This window comes from Mastigoproctus giganteus, chromosome 14, assembly GCF_048544385.1.
Source record: "Mastigoproctus giganteus isolate SK-2022 chromosome 14, ASM4854438v1, whole genome shotgun sequence".
NCBI lineage: Eukaryota > Metazoa > Arthropoda > Arachnida > Uropygi > Thelyphonidae > Mastigoproctus > Mastigoproctus giganteus.
The window spans coordinates 6,456,579-6,476,449 of NC_143588.1; the positions used below are offsets into that span (position 1 = coordinate 6,456,579).

At 38.4% G+C, this 19,871-nt stretch overlaps 1 protein-coding gene across 1 annotated transcript in view; it reads right to left on the reverse strand.

Moving 5' to 3' along the window:
• Positions 1 to 19,667, reverse strand: part of LOC150074959 (adhesion G protein-coupled receptor L1-like) — a 267,365-nt gene extending 247,698 nt beyond the window's left edge. The window contains exons 1-2 of the mRNA XM_090389003.1: positions 18,992 to 19,667; positions 1,007 to 1,346 (exon numbers count right to left, since the gene is read on the reverse strand). Of these exons, the coding sequence (XP_090245129.1) occupies positions 1,007 to 1,346; positions 18,992 to 19,382 (731 nt within the window). The 5' untranslated portion in view covers positions 19,383 to 19,667. The remainder of the gene's footprint in view (positions 1 to 1,006; positions 1,347 to 18,991) is intronic.
• Between the last annotated feature and the right edge of the window lie 204 nt (positions 19,668 to 19,871).

The window sequence follows — 19,871 nt, forward strand, 5'->3', positions numbered from 1 at the left end:
CTGTGGTACCACACTGACAGTGGTAGAAAATGAAAAGGACCTGGGGGTAATTGTGCAGTCAGATATGAAGTTTTCTGAGCAGTGCAGTCGGTCTGCAAGAGTAGCTCATGGTGTCTTGTCAATGATATAGAGGAATTTTTCTAGCAGGGATATGGAAATGATTATCCCCTTGTATAAGGCAATGTTCAGGCCACACCTTGAGTACTGTATACAGGTCTGGAGGCCTCATTTTAGGAAGGATGTAGAGCTGCTGGAATGAGTACAGAGAAGGACAACTAGATTGGTGAATGGAACAAAGGGTTGCCTTACAAAGAAAGACTTAAGTTTTGAAAATTACAGTGACTGGAGACTAGGCACTTGTGAGGTGATCTGATTGAGGTGTATAAGGCCTTCAATGGTTTGAGCATGCTCAATACTGATGGGATTCTTCCTCTTGCTCAGAATAATCACCTGAGAGGGCATAAATTCAAATTGAGGAAAGACGGTTGTAGGTAGATGTGTGGAAATTTGCCTTTAGCCAGCAGGTGGTTGATTGCTGGAACAAACTTCCATCTGTCGTTGTAGATTTTGACTGCTTAAATAAATTCATGGCAGAACTAGACAAATATTTGGAACGAATGGATGGGTGAATTGGGAAGGATTTTTTTTGGCTGATGCTGTATAAGCTTGCTTTCTTGCATCATATGCCTCTACTAATGCTATTATAAATTATGTAATGACCTTACTAAAAATACTTCAAATTATAATTACACTTCTACAAAACTACAGAAGAGAATATGAAATAGTGATATGAAATCTCAATGTGATTAATATTGGCAATAGGGGCAGAATTCCCTCTTACTCAGACACTCATTCTTCAATAATTTCAGAGCTGAAGTAGAAAAAAACTTTGGCTCTGAAATACTGAACTTCATCAAATTAACACAAGGAAGTTATTTCTTGTATTAAAGCCTGAAAAAAAAACCAAAAAAAAAAACCCCTATTATATCAATTCTAATCCACTTACGTGTGTGGAATGTGCTGAGTGATGGAATTAGTTGTGCTCCTCTGTAACATCTCAAAATCAGTCGTGGAAGACTGATTATTGTGAATGACTGGAATCAAAAATTCACATACGGCAAAATGTGTTGAATTTTCCTCCTCAAACAAGAAATTAGCAGTATTCTGTTCTTGAGTCATGACTAGAAATTTACAATCTGCATGCATTGAATTTTCATTCTTGACAGGAATTCTCCTTTCCAACCACAAAGGAAATGTTTCGTTTGTAGTCCATCTATTCTTGATAACTGTACCCTCTAAATTTCTCTCTGGACACTGAATACCACTTGTCCACAGTGATAAAGAGGCTATTCATAAATTAAAAAATAACTTAATTTTTAAAAAATTTAAAAATATAAATCAAAAGATTGACTATAATTTCTGCTAAGGTTATAAACTGTATAATATATATAACTGTATAATGGTGGTGTAAGTCAGTAATTTTATAAATATGAGCTGTTGATATTTCTCGCCTTCTCTAGGTGTCCACTGTTTAGTTTCATAGCAAAGTAAGTCAAAGTTGCAGTTTTAACCAAGAGCAGTCAGCACTTATTTTGAATAGTTAACGATATGAGCAAAAGGTTTAGAATCATAGTGAAGTAAGTCTGACTTACAACATTCTGTTCCTAAACAGCCTGTATGATGGAGGTTATGTTTCAAATTTGTATTGTTGTAGCAAGATGTCTTTTCATATTTCGCGTTTTCATGTAGCAAGATGTCTTTTAAATTGAAATCTCAAGAAATGAAGCAAGTCAAGAGGCCAACCAAGTAGAAGCATGCCGGGAAACTTCCTTCAGACCTAGAAAACATAAAAGGAAAGAGTCAAAAAGAGCTGTAGCCAGAAGACTTCACAATTTAGGTGAGGTGTATGTGAACTCAAAAGGAATACAAGTTGAGTGTAAGCAGTTTGAAAACTTAGATTGTGGTTGTAAAAAAGATGCATAGCATTCTTAACAGAAGAGGAAAGGAGAAAGCAATTTGATAATTTTATATCCATGGCCAATTTTTCTCAACAGAATGCATATTTATGCAGTCTTATACATCATGAACCTATAAAGCAAAGGTGGCTTCGGAATGGCAGTTAGGGAGGAAAGCAATGTACAAATCTGCCTGACATTCAAAAAGAAAATACCACAGTAAGTGTTTGTAAAAAATTCTTTCTCAACACTTTTGTTGTATCTGATGGAAGGGTGATAAGAGCTTTAGAAAAAGTAAGTAAGGGGAAATCTGCAGGAGAAGACTTAAGGGATAAACATGTAGCAGCACAAAAGATAACCAACAAACAAAAACAGTTACTTAATTACTTAAGGATCACATTAATATTATCCCAGCATTTCAAAGTCATTACACTTGAAAAGATAATCTGAACAGGAAGTTCCTTAGCCCTGACTTGAATGTAAGAAAAATGTATGTGCTTTATTGTGAATGTTGTGAGCAAAGAGAGACTAACTTCTTAAAGAGCATTACTATAGATGTCTTCAACACAGAATTTTATTTACATTTTCACGTTCCTCAAAAGGACTTGCAATGCCTGTGGCAAGTATAAACAGTCGATTAATGTAGAAAAGGACAAAGAAAGGACAGGTGATTTGGAGGGGCAACATGGTTTGCATTTTGCAAAAGCAGAGAAAGCAAGAAATCAAACTAAAGGGCTAATGGGGAAAAGGCCAGAGGAAATTGACATCTATACAATCACAACAGATTTACAAAAAGTCCTGCCATTCCCAAAATTAACTGTTTCTGAGGCCTACTATAGGTGCAATATGTACTGCTATAATTTAGGTTTTCATGACATCACAAATAACCTCAGCTACATATAAGTTTGGGATGAGACCATTGCATCCAGAGGTTCACAAGAGATTGCTTCTTGCCTGACTAAGCATATTAAGTTGAACAAAAAAAAAAATGTGATGATATACAGCGACACATGTATTGACCAAAATCAGAACATCAAAGTATTCTTATCGTTAATGAAACTGATTCAAGAAACTTCAGTTTAAGTCATAGATCACAAATTCATGGTTTCTGGCTCTCTTACCTTCCAAATGACTCAGACTTTGAACTGATTGAGCAAGCTGGAAAAAACAAGATTATCTATGTTCTGGATGGATGGTATGAAGTCTACCAGAAGACAACGGATTTATGGTTGTAAAGATGCAACAAGACTTTTTGAAAATGGAAGCCCTTGAAAGAGGCATAACAAAATGGAAGGATGTTGAAGGCAAAAATGCAAACTGGTTGAAAATACGGTGGCTCCATTATGAAAAAGGAAAACCCGTTCACGATTTTCTACAAGTGTACATTGGATGAAGACATCCCTTTCAGGGAACTGAATGTCAAACCCAATAAGGAGGGCCAATCTAAGAGTTCGAAAAGTACTGAACAAGAAAAGTTGTATGATGATCCTAGAGTGCTGAACTTTCTAAAGAAAAGAGACATGCTATACCTTCTCAAATACATACATCAAGTTCACCATGCCTTCTTTAAAGGTATTAGAAACTAAAAAAAAGTTGATGATCTAGGTCCGTTATCTGGCTATGAGGAAGAAGAAGATGAAGCATAAACAGTAGTTTGTTTGTGGAGACATTGTTTTTTGATTAACAAAAAGCAAATTTCCGGAGATTGGGTACGAGGTTATTACCACGTTGACAAAGATTTGCCACTCTGGTGAACGCTACGTTTTCATTTATATTTAGTCATTTTATTGACTTAACTGTTATACTAAATTATTTTCTATAAGTAGGTTTATAGTTCTAGCCAAACTCCATAGTTTATTTTTGAAATTAGATAGCGATTTTTAAAGTTAATACTTAGTGTCTGTAGATTTTATGTTCATAACTTGCCGCCATTGTTAGACAATACAGAAAAACGTAAGGTTAACATAAAATTAGATAGCAAAAAATGAAGCACTGTTAGAAATCTGTTAGATTACTATAGTATTATCAATTAATCAGTAAAATTTATTAATCTTATTAAAGTTCATTTTTAATTAAATTATACTTAATGGAATCATGACACAGACTAGACAGCAAAGCAGTGTTCACAGAATAGCCAGAGTGCTGTGGCTCGCGAGAGAACCGCAAGGGGCGATTCTCCAATGCATCACAGTCTAAAACAATGCACGAAATGTGAAATGTTTGCAGACCTGTGTCCTGTTCTCCACAGGTCTGAAATGTTTGCAGACCTGTGGAGAACAGGACACGATCTAGCCAAGGAGGAAGTCTGTGTGTGTGCTAGGTGCAGAGACTGTGAAGAAATTAGGCACCAACTCAGCATTCTGATGGGCATCTATGAGAGTCTGAGGTGTAGGGTAAATACCCTCGAAGAAATTAATGAGGGGGGCCCATCAAGCTCTCAGCTACCCAACTCAACACCAGAGCTCACTCATGTGCATCAGGCAACACACACAGAGGCAATCTCCAAAGCAGACTGCGCTGGTCCCACAGGAATTAGTTATTGTTGGTGACTATTATCAAGGACGCGGGGAATATATTATGCAAAAAGAATAGGTGGACCAGGACCGGGATATGTCTGCCAGTGGCAAAAGTTGATGACATTGTAGGGCAGATATTGTCTTTTAAGAGCACAAAAGGTGATATTGTTGTACATGTTGGTACTAATGACCTTAAGAGAAAGAGATCTGCAGATTTACTTAACAAGTATAAGTCAATGCTGGAAAAAAGTCACGGGTTAGGTTAAATTTGAAAGTGTCGGCAATTCTGTCCAGACACGATAGAGGGAGTACATGATGAGTACCTTGTCAATCAATTCGGCCCTGAAAGATTGTGTAAGGTTCACAGGATAGAATTTTTCAGTGAGGTCTGTGCTTGATAACAGGAGAGACGGCTTCTACAGGGATGGGATACACTTAAATAGAAAAGGTGCAAGAATATTTGCTGATGCTATCAAGGCAGTGTTAGGTGAGTCAGGAAAACTGTTAGATCGGGGGGGGGGGGGGGGGATTCACAGACTAAAAGATTAAAGGTAGCCGCAGACAGAGGCAAAAGTGATTTTTGCACTGCTTCTATTGTAATGAGCAGCAGCATAGAGAGCAAGTTTCTGGGGACGTAAAGAGCTGCTGGGAGTCATCATGGATTTGGATTTGATTTCAGTTTTATTGGCACAAGGAGTCATCATGGAACAAGTAAATACATGGGCTGTCTTTGGGTACTAAGAGTAAGAACAAGTGCATTTATACTTGCATGTACACTAATGCTAAAAGTATAGTAAATAAAAGTGATGAATTTGAAGTGCTAATCAAGACATCAAAGGCAGATATTGTTGGGATATCAGAGACAATGTCACACAGATATTTTTTTTTTTTTTTTGGTAGTTGTTGGCGCATCGACTTCTGTGGCCATAATGCACCTCCCAAGGTTTTTGCAGTAATTTGATCCGAGCCCGAGGCGGGATTCGAACCCGCGACCTTTGGGTTGCTAGGCAGGTTGCAACTTTACCCACCCGGCTAGCCCGGTCGGCCACACAGATATAAGCAGTGCACAATTAGAATTTGGGGAGTACAATGTGTACAGAAATGACAGACAGGGTCGGAAGGGAGGAGGGGTTATGTTGTTAGTCAAGAAATACAAAATCTAAGGAAGTGCACCCAGTTGACACAGGTGGACAGAGCAATGTTGAGTCTGTTTGGTGTGATATAAACACTGGGAAAGGGAAAATGAGAGTAGGAGTACATTATAGGCCTAATGACTCTGATGAGTACAATGAACAGTTGTGCAGAGAAATAGAATGGGCCAGTAAATCAGAATGTCTTGTAATGGGGGATTTTAACTTTCCAGATATTGACGGGAACTTGTGGATTGGTCACTCACACGCTAGCAAGACTTATGGATTTATTGGAGGATTGTTTTCTACAGCAACATGTTCGAGAGGCAACCAGAGGGAGTAATAAACCAGACGGAACAAGAGGGAGTAATAAATAAAGATCAAGGGTATTACTCTTGATCTGATAATCAGCAGTCATTATTCATGCATTAAGCATTTGCAGATAAAGGAACCTCTAGGTGACAGTGATCACAGTGTACTTATGTGGGATTTACTTAAAGATGTAACTGCCATCAAGGGTAAAGGGAAGGGTTTTTGTTTTCATAAAGGTGACTACAGTGGTCTCAGACAGTTTAAATTCTATACAGTGGGATCAACTGATGATTTTACCAACGGGGAATTCTAAACGGGAAGCCTTCAGGGACTTAATCTTGGAGGCTACTAGGCTTTTCATACCAACTAAGAAATACCATTAAAGATTCATGCCTAAACAGATGTCGGATGAATTAATGAGGCTTGTGCCAGAAAAGAAAAATGCATGGGATGCATATAAATTATCAGGCAACACAGAAGCCTACGGCAGATATAAGCTAGACTGTAACCAAGTCCCAAAGGAGATTAGGCAGGCGAAAGGCAGATTACGAGAAATCTTTGCAAAGGACACAAAGAAAAACAGCAAAGAGTTCTTTACTTATGTAAACTCTAGAAGGAAGGGGATGAATCAGATCGGTCCACTTAACATAGATGGTTCGACTATTGATCCTGCTCAAGTAGCTGATAAACTGAATGAGTATTTTGCATCTACCTAGCACAGACACCTGGGGCAGATGGAATCTATCCAGTTATAATGAAGGAGGCAGCAAGGGAAATAAGCAAACCCTTAGCAATAATTATGAGAGCATCCTTAGAGTCAGCGGAGGTCCCCATAGATAGGAGATGGTACAAATGTTTCCCCAATTCACAAAGGGGGTTCAAAGGGTGACAAATAATTATAGACCTGGTAGTTTAACTTCTGTTCCAGAGAAAATAATGGAGTAGCTGGTTAAGGAGGTGATAAAGGATCACCTAGACAAGACAGTAGTAACAGTTCCGACACAGCATGGGTTTGTAAAGGGGAAGTCTGGTCTAACTAATTTGATTGGATACTACGATGTGGTCACAAAGGAACTGGATGCAAAAAATAATTTTGAAACAGTATACTTGGATTTCAGGAAAGCTTTTGATACTGTTGCACATGGAAGACTGCTGTACGAATTGGAGTGGTATATGGCATTAAGGGCATTATGCCATTACTGCAATGGATAAAGGGATGGTTGAGTGGGGGACGGCAAAGAGTGGTAATAAGTGGACACTGCTCTACGTGGACTAATGTTATTAGAGAGTGCCCCAGGGTTCGGTGTGGAGCAATATGGCCTTAGTTGCTAATGCTCCTAAAAACCAAATAACAACAACAACAACAACAACAACAATAGGGTTCAGTGCTGGGCTCATTGTTTTGTGCATTTATCAATGATATTGATGAAGATATATCAGGCTTAATGTCCAAGTTTGCAGATGATACAAAGTTTGGCAGGGTTGTTAATGACAGTAAACACAGTATGCTACTGCAACAAGATCTAGAAAAATTAGGCAGATTGGCTGAGAAGCAGCAACTGAAGGTTAACATTGACAAATGCAGAGTACTCCATATCAGTAGCAGTAACACAAGAGAAACATACCAAATGTGTGGTACTACACTCAGGGAGGTGGAGAATGAAAAAGACCTGGGAGGAATTGTGCATTCAGATATGAAGTTCTCTGAGCAGTGCAGACAAGCTGGCAGAGCAGGACATGGAGTTTTGTCAATGATATATATATATAGAGGAATTTTGCTAGCAAAGACAAGGAGGTGATTATCCTTTGTATAAGGCAATGGTCAGGCCACACTGAGTACTGTATACAAGACTGAAGGCCTCATTTTAGGAAGGATGTAGAATTGTTAGAAAGAGTACAGAGAAGTGCAACAAGATTGGTGAGAGGAACAAAGGGTTGTGTTTACAAAGAAAGGCTTAAGTTCTGCAAGTTGCAGCATCTGGAGACTAGGCACCTGTGAGGTGTATAAGGCCTTGAATGGTTTGAGCAGGCTCAATGTTGACAGGATACTTCCGTTTGCTCGGATTAAGAACCTGAGGGGGCATATATTCAAATCGAGGAAAGACAGTTGTAGAAATGTGCGGAAGTTTGCCTTTAGCCAGCAGGTAATTGATTGCTGGAATAGACTTCCATCTGTTGTTGTGGAAGTTGATAGCTTAAATAAATTTAAGGCTGAACTAGACAAACATTTGGAGTGACCAGATGGGTGAAATGGGAGGGTTTTTTTTTTTTTTTTTGGCAGATGCTGTATAAGCTTGCTTTCTTGCATCATATGCCTCAACTAATGCTAATATATATATTTTTTAATTTTGCAACCATCTTTTACATTATAATTAAATTTATTATGTTCATCTTAGCTTTATGATAATGCTGCAACAACTAAGACAATCTTAACTATTTTGACAAAAAAGTTCCAATGTGCCCATTGCTCAGTTTTTTAAAGTTTTGTTAAAGTGTACTTTTTACAGGGAAAAAAAAATCTCTTGTGATGAAATCATAGTTTTGATAACACAGTCATCTCTTTACAATAATTTACCATTTCAAAATAGGTAAACTATTTAGAAACATAATGGTGTAAATCAATTATATAAACACTGCTGACCAAACAATTGAATATTAACAAAAATTGTGAAGCTCACGTAAATTTGTAAAGTTCTTTAACCTCCAGGTGCATCAAAATTCATTAAATTAAATTTGAGTTTTTTATGAATGCAAACACAAAACACCTTCTCAAAAATCCTAATAGACTGACACCACTATGAATCTCAACCCTCCGGGAAAAATTCCTTGTACCCATTCTTTACTATTATTTGTGGCACCATTATAGATCAATCTGTAGCAGTTGTAGGCTTGAGTACTTTTCTTCATTCTGTAACTATTCCATGCTATCTTTTTCTGCTCTATTTGAGAAGCAGCTCAGCATTCGTCCATTCTGGCATCCTATCTCCTGAAATATTTTCTTAATGGTATATATGCATTCATGGTCTCTGATTTCTGCTTAAAAGGCATTCCATAATTAAAATGTATTTTACACTCACTCTGCCGAATTAATAGATGCCATATAGCGCCTTAAACTGTCAAAGTCCTCTTTTTTGAAATTAAAACCTGCACCTTTACTTTCTACTACTGCAACATCTTTCTTCATCTTCCAACTGATGATTGTGACTGACAATTGTACCTGTACTTTAAGCCATGATGCCATTTGATTTACTAATCCCTCTGGGAGCCTTATAAACCTCAATCAGGCCATTTCTAAGGTGTCTAGTTGCCAAGCTCAGTAACCCATATAATCGGAGTCTTTCCTTTTACAGTTATCCTTTTGTCAATCTCACCATTCACGTTGCCTGTCTTTGGACCCTTTCAAGAAGCTCGATGTCTTTTTTTCAGTGAGGTCTCCATACCTGAACACAGCATTCCAAATGTGGTCTTACAATTGCCTTGTATAGTGGGATTATGACCTCCCTGTCTCTACAGGATAACGGCTGATAAATCATTGACAGGGCACCATGGGCTTTCCTTGCTGCCTGTTTACACTGTTCAGAAAACTTCATATCTGCCCGTATCATAACTCCCAGATCTCTTTCCTCCTCCACTGTTTTTAATTCAACGAAGTGTATAATTTATTAGGGGGTTACTATTCTGGAAATGTAAGATCTTGCATTTAGTAGCATTAATACATAGCTGCCATTTCTCTAACCATCTTTGAAGTCTGTTAAAGTCATGCAGAAGGGTGCTGCTTGGCACCGACCAATGTTCACATTGCAAATTTTGACATCGCACCCTCTATCATTTCGCCAGTGTCAATTATGAAAATGGAAAACAGCGGTCCAAGAACCCATATCCTTGAGGAACCCCCGCTCCTGACATTACAACAATCTTAAGAATAACCATTAATCACAATCCTCTGCCCCAGCCACCCAGCAATTCATCTTAGAATCTTACCAGCAATCCCAACCTGTTCAAGCTTTGCCAAAATACAAATAAACTATGTCAAAATTGTTCCTTGTGTCCAGGTCATGATTAACTGTGTCAAAATAGCCAACTAATTAGTTAAACATGATTTTCCCTTAAGAAATTCATCTATGTATCGTAAATGCTATAATCAGTGGTGTGCTGGAGTTAGCTTGCGTGAGCCAATTGTTAAATTTTCAAGAATTTTGCAAGCTGGTTGTTAAACTGAGAGGGAGGGAGGGTCCCATAAACAGGTCCAAGGCACGGCTATGGGTTCCCCCATTAGCGCTATTGTGGCTAATCTAGCCATGGAGGAACTAGAAACCAGTTCCTCCATGGCTAGATTCCTCCATGACTGAAAAAAAGGATTTTTCACCAGTTGGATTTCCCCATACATGAATGGAAGCAATACGTAGATGATACATTTACCATTATAAAAAAGGGGAAGGAAGATGAAGTGCTCAACTTAATAGCTTCTCCCCATTTATACAATTTACCTTGGAGGTGGAAACAGCTGGGACCCTCCCGTTTCTAGATGTCCTGGTTAGTAGAGATGGTCTTAGATTAAAGACAACAGTATATAGAAAGCCGATCTGCCGCAGCCAATATATTCATTATAGCTTGGCACAGGCTTATCAACGTAAGAATAGTGTAGCCAGGGCATTACTGAATAGGGTGTGGACCCACTGTAGTACCCCCGAGGATAGAGAAATGGAAATATGTAGGGTCACAGCAGACCTCAGTAAGTGCAGTTACCCCCAGAGGGTCTTGGACAAACATATTAATAGGGTTGAGCCCAATCGTAGGGAGTCACCTGCCCCTGTGGCCACCGCATACATCCCTTACTATCCGGGCCTTTCTGAATGTGTTGTACGGTCATTGCAGGAGTGTCAGACCTGCTGTGTGTAACTTCCGGGACAGAGGTTGCACACAGTGGTGTCGCAAGTTAAAGACCCCGTAACCCAAGACTCCACTAGTAGTGTGGTCTATGAGATCAAGTGCCCGGATTGTGAGGAGTGCTATGTGGGGAAGACGGGGCGACGTTTAAAATACCGTCTGGGGGAGCACATGACCGCTATAAAGACTGCGAACTATGGAAGATCTGCTGTGGCAGAGCATTTCTGGGAGAAGCAACATCGGATCTCCCCTGAGGACACGGTCATAACTGACTGTGCCCATGGGTTCTGGGAACGCAAGAGGCTCAAGAGCTTATGAAGCGGTGCATCTAGTCATAATACTATCAACAGGGACAGGGGTATGCGTTTACACCCCCTGTTTGAGGCGGTTGTCCTCAGACGTGATGAATGATTTCGTATGGCACGCTCCCAAGCCACTTCCGTTTCTGGTACGCAAGTGGGAAATGCCGACTATGTGCCTGGTGAATCACGTGTTTGAGTGCCATGGGCCTGTTACTTAAGGATGTGTCGTGCCAGTAATAGTACACTTAATGATTTTAGCATCGTTTTTAATTGTTTTAACCTATTTTATTGTAATAGTCTAGTTTAACCGATATTTGTATCATATTTTATTTTATTGTAAAATTTTAACCGCTTGGCTGGTGTTTGAGTGTAATTATTTCAATATCACTCAATGATGCAATATCGGAAATAAAAGAAGTTAATCATTTTAAAATATTTTTAAATAAAATTTATTCTCTTTATCACCAAGCTAATAAAAATCAAACCGAGTTAGGAGGTGTAGATAAAGAACTTGAAATAGCAATTATTAAAATTGGTAGAGTACTGGAACCACGATGGGTTTATAATGTAGTTTACAAGCTGCTACTACTGTATGACGTGTATATCCTGCATTTCATATGAATTTTAAGTTCTTCTTCTTATTCTGGTCTAGCAAAGATATTAGCTAACATTAATTTTTTGCAAGACCTTGCTTTAATGATAGCATCCTTGAGCATTTATTACTTTTAACTGTACTTCAATCACGACCAACTAACATTTAGAAAATGCGAAGTTTTAGAGATCTTCAAGTACAGTCGGTCCTCGTATAACACGTGTTTGCATTACACGAATTCGATCATACACGATTTATAAATAGGGGAACGTTATCTTATATAACACGAACCGAATTCGCTTATACACGATTCGCCTTTGTGTTTACAAGAAATGGCAGTCTAACGCGGAATCATCCCAACTGAGCGCAACACGATAGGAATGAAGAAGATTCTGAAAATGTATTTATATGTTTTATATCAGTGAAGGGGAAACACATTTCACCATAATAACGTAAAAACCAACACAATTCCAGCTATCGATATAATCGCAAATGCAATTAGATGCAGTTTACTACCAGTTTATAACAGGTTCCACTAGCAGAAACGCAACTGCAAATTGTTTTTATTGTTTTATGGTAGTAACCTCCAAAAATGTGCTTTAGTAAAATGCAAGGTGTTAATTAATAGTGTATCTCGGCCTTTAGGGTGTTATTTATTCAGTTGCTACACGCGCGCAGCTTTGTTTATGTGTATCAAGCGTGCCTCCTCGTTTTGTAATTGTGCTTTATTCCCTAAAAATAGTAAAATACTTAAAAGGTGTGAAAAGGAAGCGTCCTGGCTAAGACACTGCAGATTCAGAGAGAAAAAAAAAAAGCAATATCGATAAACAGAGGCGGACTGGATCAAAAATTCTTACCCGGGAAAATTTATAGTGGCCTCATACTACGGTTTATGGCCAAATCACACCGGCCTCCGGCTCACCGTGGTTTCCCCCGTAAGGCTTATGGCCAGTCCGCTTCTGTCGATAGAGAAAAAATATGAAATTGTGAAACGCTTTGAGCGAAATGAAAGACCATGTGATATTGCACGTGCTACAGACCTAAATTCGGCAACGCCGAGAATTACAAAGAACGTGGAGAAAATAAAAACAACTTTCATAGCGGGAACAACTCAAAGTGTAATTAAAATCCATTAGATTAAGACACACAGAATTGGAAGAGATGGAACGGCTGTCATCTCTTTGGATAGAAAATCAGACAAAAAGCAAGTTTGCTTACGATAGAAGCAAAAGAATTAGCAATATTTTATTACGATTTACGTATTATACGATTTACGTATTTTACGTATTTATACAGTACTTACGTATTATAAAATACGTAAGTATTTTATTACGACTGTTTTATTTAATATTATAATAATTTTTTTACGAATAAAATACGTATTTTATTCGTAAAAATACTTTTTTAGTATTAAAAAATACTAAAAATACTTTATTATAATATAATATTTTCATTACGTATTTTAATCGTTATAAAATACGTAAGTATTTTATAACGATTAAAATTACCCAATTATTTATTGTGTTTGGTAATGTTTTGGTTCCAAATGTGTGTTCAATCTTGGGTGGTCGGCACCTAACCCTACTTTTCCCATAGGGCCTGTTGTTTATATTGCACGATTTTGCATTGCACGAGGATTTCTAGGAACGCAACTATCGTGCTATACGAGGACAGACTGTACCGTGTTAATAGACTAGTAAAGGATAGCAAATGCTTAGAAAGCGGTACTCACCTTGAATTAATCTGCGATGGCTTACTTAGGCAGCGTGGTTAATATTTAGGTTGAATTTTTAAATTGAATAAAATTAAAAGGGGGGAGTAGGTAAGTGTTGACTGAGTTAAAATAGGGGCAAGGAAACAGAAGCGTACACATCCAATCCTTGGTTGTCATTGAAGTAAAGAAGCAAAAGAATAATTCAAAACTAAATAGGTGAAGTCAATAATCAATAATCGTTACGGTGACTTTCGTTGGTTAAAACGTCTTCAGTTGGCAATGTGTGGAGAGTGAACACGTATGGTATTTAAGAAATAAATTATACTCTCATGATGCCTTTTTGACATGTGGGAACTGACTCGACACTGCACTGTCCAGTGATGTCGACTGGCTTCACTTCCTTGGATTTTATGTGTTTCTTAACTAATAGCATAACCCCTCCTCCCTTCCTATCCTGTCTATCCTTTCTGTACACATTGTACTCCCCAAATTCCAGTTCTGCATTCCTTATATCTGTGTGACACCACGTCTCTGATATCCCAACAATATCTGCCTTTGATGTTTTGAGCAATACCTCAAATTCATCAAATTTATTTACCAAACTCCTAGCATTGGTGTACACACAAGTATACATGCACCTGTTCCTATTCTTAGCTACCCTAACACAACCCATGTGTTTAGTTGTACCGCAATGACTCCCAGCAGTCTCTGAAATATCCTGCATCTTGTTTTCCAGGCTGCTGATCATTCCAATAGAATCAGTGCAAGAATCACTTTCACCTCTGCCAGTGGCTACTTGTTAATCTATTAGTCCTTGTATCCCCCCAAGCTAGCAGTTTTCCGACCCACCTAATACTGCCTCGATAGCATCATCAAATATTCTTGCACCCTTTCTATTTAACTGGTAGAGAAGACTATTCTCGGTGGTGGTGGTTACTTATTCTCATCATTTTAATTGCTAATAAAACACAAAACAAAGTAACTCAAGTACATCACAAAAAATGTTGTCTGCACACTACAATCTGAGTGTGCAGACAACATTTTACTGTAGCAATGTGACACCTCCGTAGCCAGGAGCAGAAGTGCATAGCACACGCTTCTTGATTAGACCGGGGTTCGAGCCTGTGACCACCAAATACTGTAGGGTCAGGGAATGACCACCACATATCCCTGAGCAATATGGCCTTAGTTGCTAATGCTCCTAAAAACGAAATAACATAACAAAACTGTAGCAATGTATGCATTGCTACAGTATATGTTTACACAATAACTGGGAAATATGTTTTCGTTTCAATTTTTATTGAAAATACAAGAAATAAAGTATTGCAAAAAGTTGAGTGAAGTGAAAACAATTACTTTTATACACTGTATTAGTTAATTACTTAATTAATTGGTAATATAAGTACAAGATAACATGATTTAATTTTCACTTACATTATCCACAGAAAAAGGAAAAAAACTCAGTTAATTAAAGAAATATAAATCAAACAAGTCTGAAATGTAATGCCCTGCAAACATTAACTAATTTGTTTCAATAATACCTTACACTTGATGTTGCAATTGCAGGGACATTAATTTTTTTGATGGCAATAAAAATTCATTAAAGAAGCCTCCGGAATCAGAAAGTCTATAATTCATTTTTAATGTCACTAACCACTGACTCAAAACTGCATATATAACTTTATTTACAATAAAACATACTATAAATAAAATAAAATCTTCAAAACTGCATTTTACTATACTTAAAGCAAAAATCAAAATAAAGTAAAATAAAATAAAAGTGTATATTACAATAATATAAAATCGCTGATTAAAAAGTTAAAAACTAAAGGTTGAAATCACTTAAAAACCACTATACAATAGCTTTTGGAAATAACAGCTGCCTTCATTAGCTGAGATGGTTATGGGTTATCCACAATATATATATATCCCAGCAGGTCCACGACACATGAACACTACTAACTTCCCATAAATTGGAACCGGCTCGGGTATGCATCATTCTAAATTGCTCGACCCTCCCTAAAATGAGGGACTCAAAAAAGTGGATGAATGCGGCAGCCCTTATTACTATTAATACTGTAGCATCTGGACGAACATACACATAAGCTCTCTAGCCACTTCCGATTCCAGAAACCACTAGCTCTGTTGACAATGCTCCTTTGGCTGAAATATCATTCTCCATTTCCCAAGCATGTTCGGCTATGGCTGAGCTTCCATAATCAGCAGTCTTGATGGCTCTATCATGTTCACCTAGGCGATTGCGCAACCTAAGCTTTGTTTTACCCCACATTCCGGGCAGAAACAAATGTGACACTATATGACACTAGCAGGGTCATATACGGGACGTATATGACCCTGCTAGTGTCACTGGAATCTTTAACCATGGACACCACCGCATGAAGTTTCCGACCAGGAAGCTGCACACAGTGCATCTGACAAGAGCGTAAAATACGTGCAATGAGTTCCGAGATACCTGGATAGTAGGGAATGTATGCAGTAGCCCTAGGCATAAAAACATCCCTATGCCCACTATTCATATCCTTTTGACAACCATCAATAACACTCTGGGGGTAGCCACACACCTTGAGGTCAGCTGTAAAGCCGTCTAATATTGTCATCCCTCTCCTCAGAGGAGGAACAATGTGACCCCACCCTTCCCATCAAAGCCTTGACCACACTTTTCTTGTGGCCACCAGCCTGAGCTGATTTAAAGTGTGTGTACTGGCCATGACACATAGGTTTTCTATAAATCTTAGTTCTCAAATGTCAGCCTATCCTGTACACATATACATCAAGGAAAGGAAGGGCCCCCTCCACCTCTGAGGTAAACTGAATATAGGATGAACCATCATTCAGCAACCTGAGCACTTCATTATCCTCACCCCTCTGTATTATCGTAAAAGTGTCATCGACATATATCTCTTCCACACCTGAACCGGGGGGGGGGGAAGATTGCTCACCAACATAGTACCCTCAAACTCCTCCATAGCCAGGTTGGCTATAACCATACTAATGGGCGAACCCATGGCCACTCTGCAGACCTGCTGGTACATATTTCTAAACAACATAGTGGTACTATGAGTTTAGAACCTGGATAGCGCATGTGTCGGACTGCCGACAAAAGATACAATGAGCCTTAGAGGCACCCCCGCCGTACGGACTTTTGGCAGCCCATAAAACCTAGGTAGATGACAGTCCAATGCACGCAACTTCCCAGCTACTTCCTCAGATATTTTTCTGGCTTTCTGCCAACCTTGCACCAACTTATTGACTTGGCATTCCAGCCCAACTAAGGGGTTCTTTTGAACAACCTTATGGGTGGTCCTATCATTGAGCAAATTAAGAGCCTTTTCCTGATAATCCTTGTTCAAAACCACTGTACATCTACCCTTATCCAAAGGTAGCACCACAATACTACCATCCCGCCTCAGTTCACCTAACACCTTTCTTTGTCCCACCGTTAGATCGGGAGTAGCTATATGCACTCAGCCTAGCACTAGCACGCGCGCGCACACGCAATGTCTTGACTCTGACTTAATTAGCTATCATCTCAGGCAGATCGGCTATTGCCCTCTCTATACCCATAGCTGTATCAGAAATGGGGGCCTACGGGGATCAAACTAAACTTAGTTCTAAATTCAAGAAACATGAACAAGAAAAGTGTGGTCAAGGCTTTGATGGGAAGGGTGGGAGTGACACTGTTCCTCCTCTGAAGAGAGGGCCTGTTAGCTTGTTTGGCAGAAAGTGCGGTCCAATTACACTTTGATTTGATTTGATTTGGGGTTTATTGGCGCATTAGCAACTAAGGCTATAATGCGCCAAATCCAGGTTCCAATTAGACAGTCTCCTAGTAGTCCTGCCCAGACATTCAACAAGAAACATTACGATGTCATGAATTGCATTAGGATTTTCGTTGGACCAAACGTGACAGTTATGAAAATTAAAAATACCATCACGAGTAAACCCAGCTTCGTCAGTGAACAAAATGTTGTTTAAAAATTGGGGGTTCACGACACACTGTTGTTGCATCCACTGGCAGAAGTTCACTCTGGGAGGGTAGTCTGTATTGCTGAGACCTTGTACATGCTGGATATGGTAGGGGTACAGTAATTGGCGATGTAAAATTTGCCATACACTGCTATGACTCAGTACACGCTCTTGAAGAGCAACCCCCCCTTGTCGAAATTCCTGGATTTTGTTCTATTCTTTCTAACACCCTTCCCTCAACATGAGGTGTTATGCTTCTGGGCCTAGCTGCTCATACTCCATATGTGAAGTGCCCATGTTCTCTAAGGCATTGATGTACTCTGATGAATGTGCACCTGTTGGGCTGCCTTCGGGGGGAGGGGATGCTTATTGGTACAAATGTGCAGCCTCGAGTGCACTGCCATTGGCTTTACCATACATGAAGTGCATATCCGCATACTCTTCATTGCTGTAACCTCTTTTCACGTTGACTATCCTTTAACAAGTAACTAGCATGCCTGCTACGTCTCAGAGCATTGAGAGAGGGAAAGGGAAAGAATGAGCATAACCTAACCTAAAAAAAAAGTCAGTAGTGGATCCCAACTCTGTACAGTTCACCTTGTCAGTGGTGGCTCCCAACTAGAAATGTGCAATATCTCGAAAACGATTCACTTAAGGACCCATGTTTACTAGGCTTTTTTTTGCATATTGTAGTCTGTACAGTTCACCTTTAAATTATTGACCATCACTTTTGAAACACCCTGTATATATTGTGGATAGATAACCCGTAACCATCTCAGTTGATGAAGGTAGCTGTTGCTGCCAAAAGCTATTGTATAGTGGTTTTAAGTGATCTCAACCTTTATTTTTAAAATTTTTAATCAGTGATTTTATATTATCATAATATACATTTTTATTTTATTTTATTTCAGTTTTTGCTTTGATTGCAGTTTTGAAGATTTTATTTTATTTTTTATTGTAAATAAAGTTATATATGCAGTTTTGAGTCAGTGGTTAGTGACATTAAATAAATTGGCAATATAAATAAAAGAAAAAAAAAACAACTTAGGGTTTCATAATAATAATAATTAAAAAATTACATTTTAAAAATATTCTTTGTAAAACTGCATCCTGCTGAATGTTTTATTGGAAACAATCTGAAAAAAATTTTTTTTTTATACCAATAATCTGTACTGGCACAAAATAACAAAATAGTTTACCAGCACAAAATTCTTTAATTTTATGGTGTACCAGCATAAAAACAGTACACTGTAATAGTACTCTGTTCCATTACAGTGTACTGTAATTGAACATTGTCCTTATTTTCAACACTGGTGCATAACCCCGGGGGCTCACATCTGGTGAGTATGGGTTTGGCAAACCCAGGGTTCTGAGCTCTCTCTCTCTCTCTTTTTTTTCCTGGTGCAGCATAAGCCTCAGGCTTCCTTGCGCCATATGGCCATTAATAATAATAATCATAATATCAATTGTGATGGGGAAAATAGCATAGTATGTCTGATTTAAAAAAAATGAATAAATGATTTAATAGAAATTTAATAAAATTTCATATTAATAGAAATTTAATAAAAATTTAATAAATATAAAAATGCAACTTACAATTATGAGTGGAAGCTGTTGCATTGGATATGAAATTCAAAATAACATTAACATCCTCCTCGTTTTTAATACGCAGCATGTCCACAGTATAGGGCAATCCTGCAAACATTTGTCGACAGTGACTTCGAAGAGTAGCCCAGTTTGAAGATGTCCAATCAATAGTATAGCAGCTGTTTCGATAGCACATCATGTCACGTTTTTGTGAATCACAGCACTCCTCCCATTTTCTATGCACTTCTTTAAAAAATACAGGAAAATTATATAAAGTGTAACTTGGATCAAAAAAATTAATGAAACACACACACAACGTTAAAGCCAGTTTAAATGTTAATTCAAATGAATAAGGCAAAAAACTCACATGTGAAAAAATCTGAAGAACTGGTGCCATCATTCAGAAAAGACTAAACAGAAAATCATAACACCAGAAGCACAATATCCTACCACAAATAATCCTCCCTTCTCTCCCCAAAGTAGGTCTTAATTAGTGCTATCGCAGAGCAGGATAAGCCAATTCTTAGTCTGAAAACTTTCAGCCATTAATCTCAACTGAAAGGTTTTTGTCATGGAAGTATGCATTTCAGACAAAGGCAGCAACTTGTCCCCACACACCTACCAATTGATGAATTTGAGGTACTGCACAAAACATCAAAGACAGATATTGTTGGGATTTCAGAGACGTGGTGTGACACAGATATAAGGAATGCAGAACTGGAATTTGGGGAGTACAATGTCTACAGAAAGGATAAACAGGATAGGAAGGGAGGACGGGTTATGCTATTAGTTAAGAAACACATAAAATCCAAGGAAGTGAAGCCAGTCGACATCGCTGGACAGTGCAGTGTCGGGTCAGTTTGGTGTGACATAAGCATTGGGAGATCAA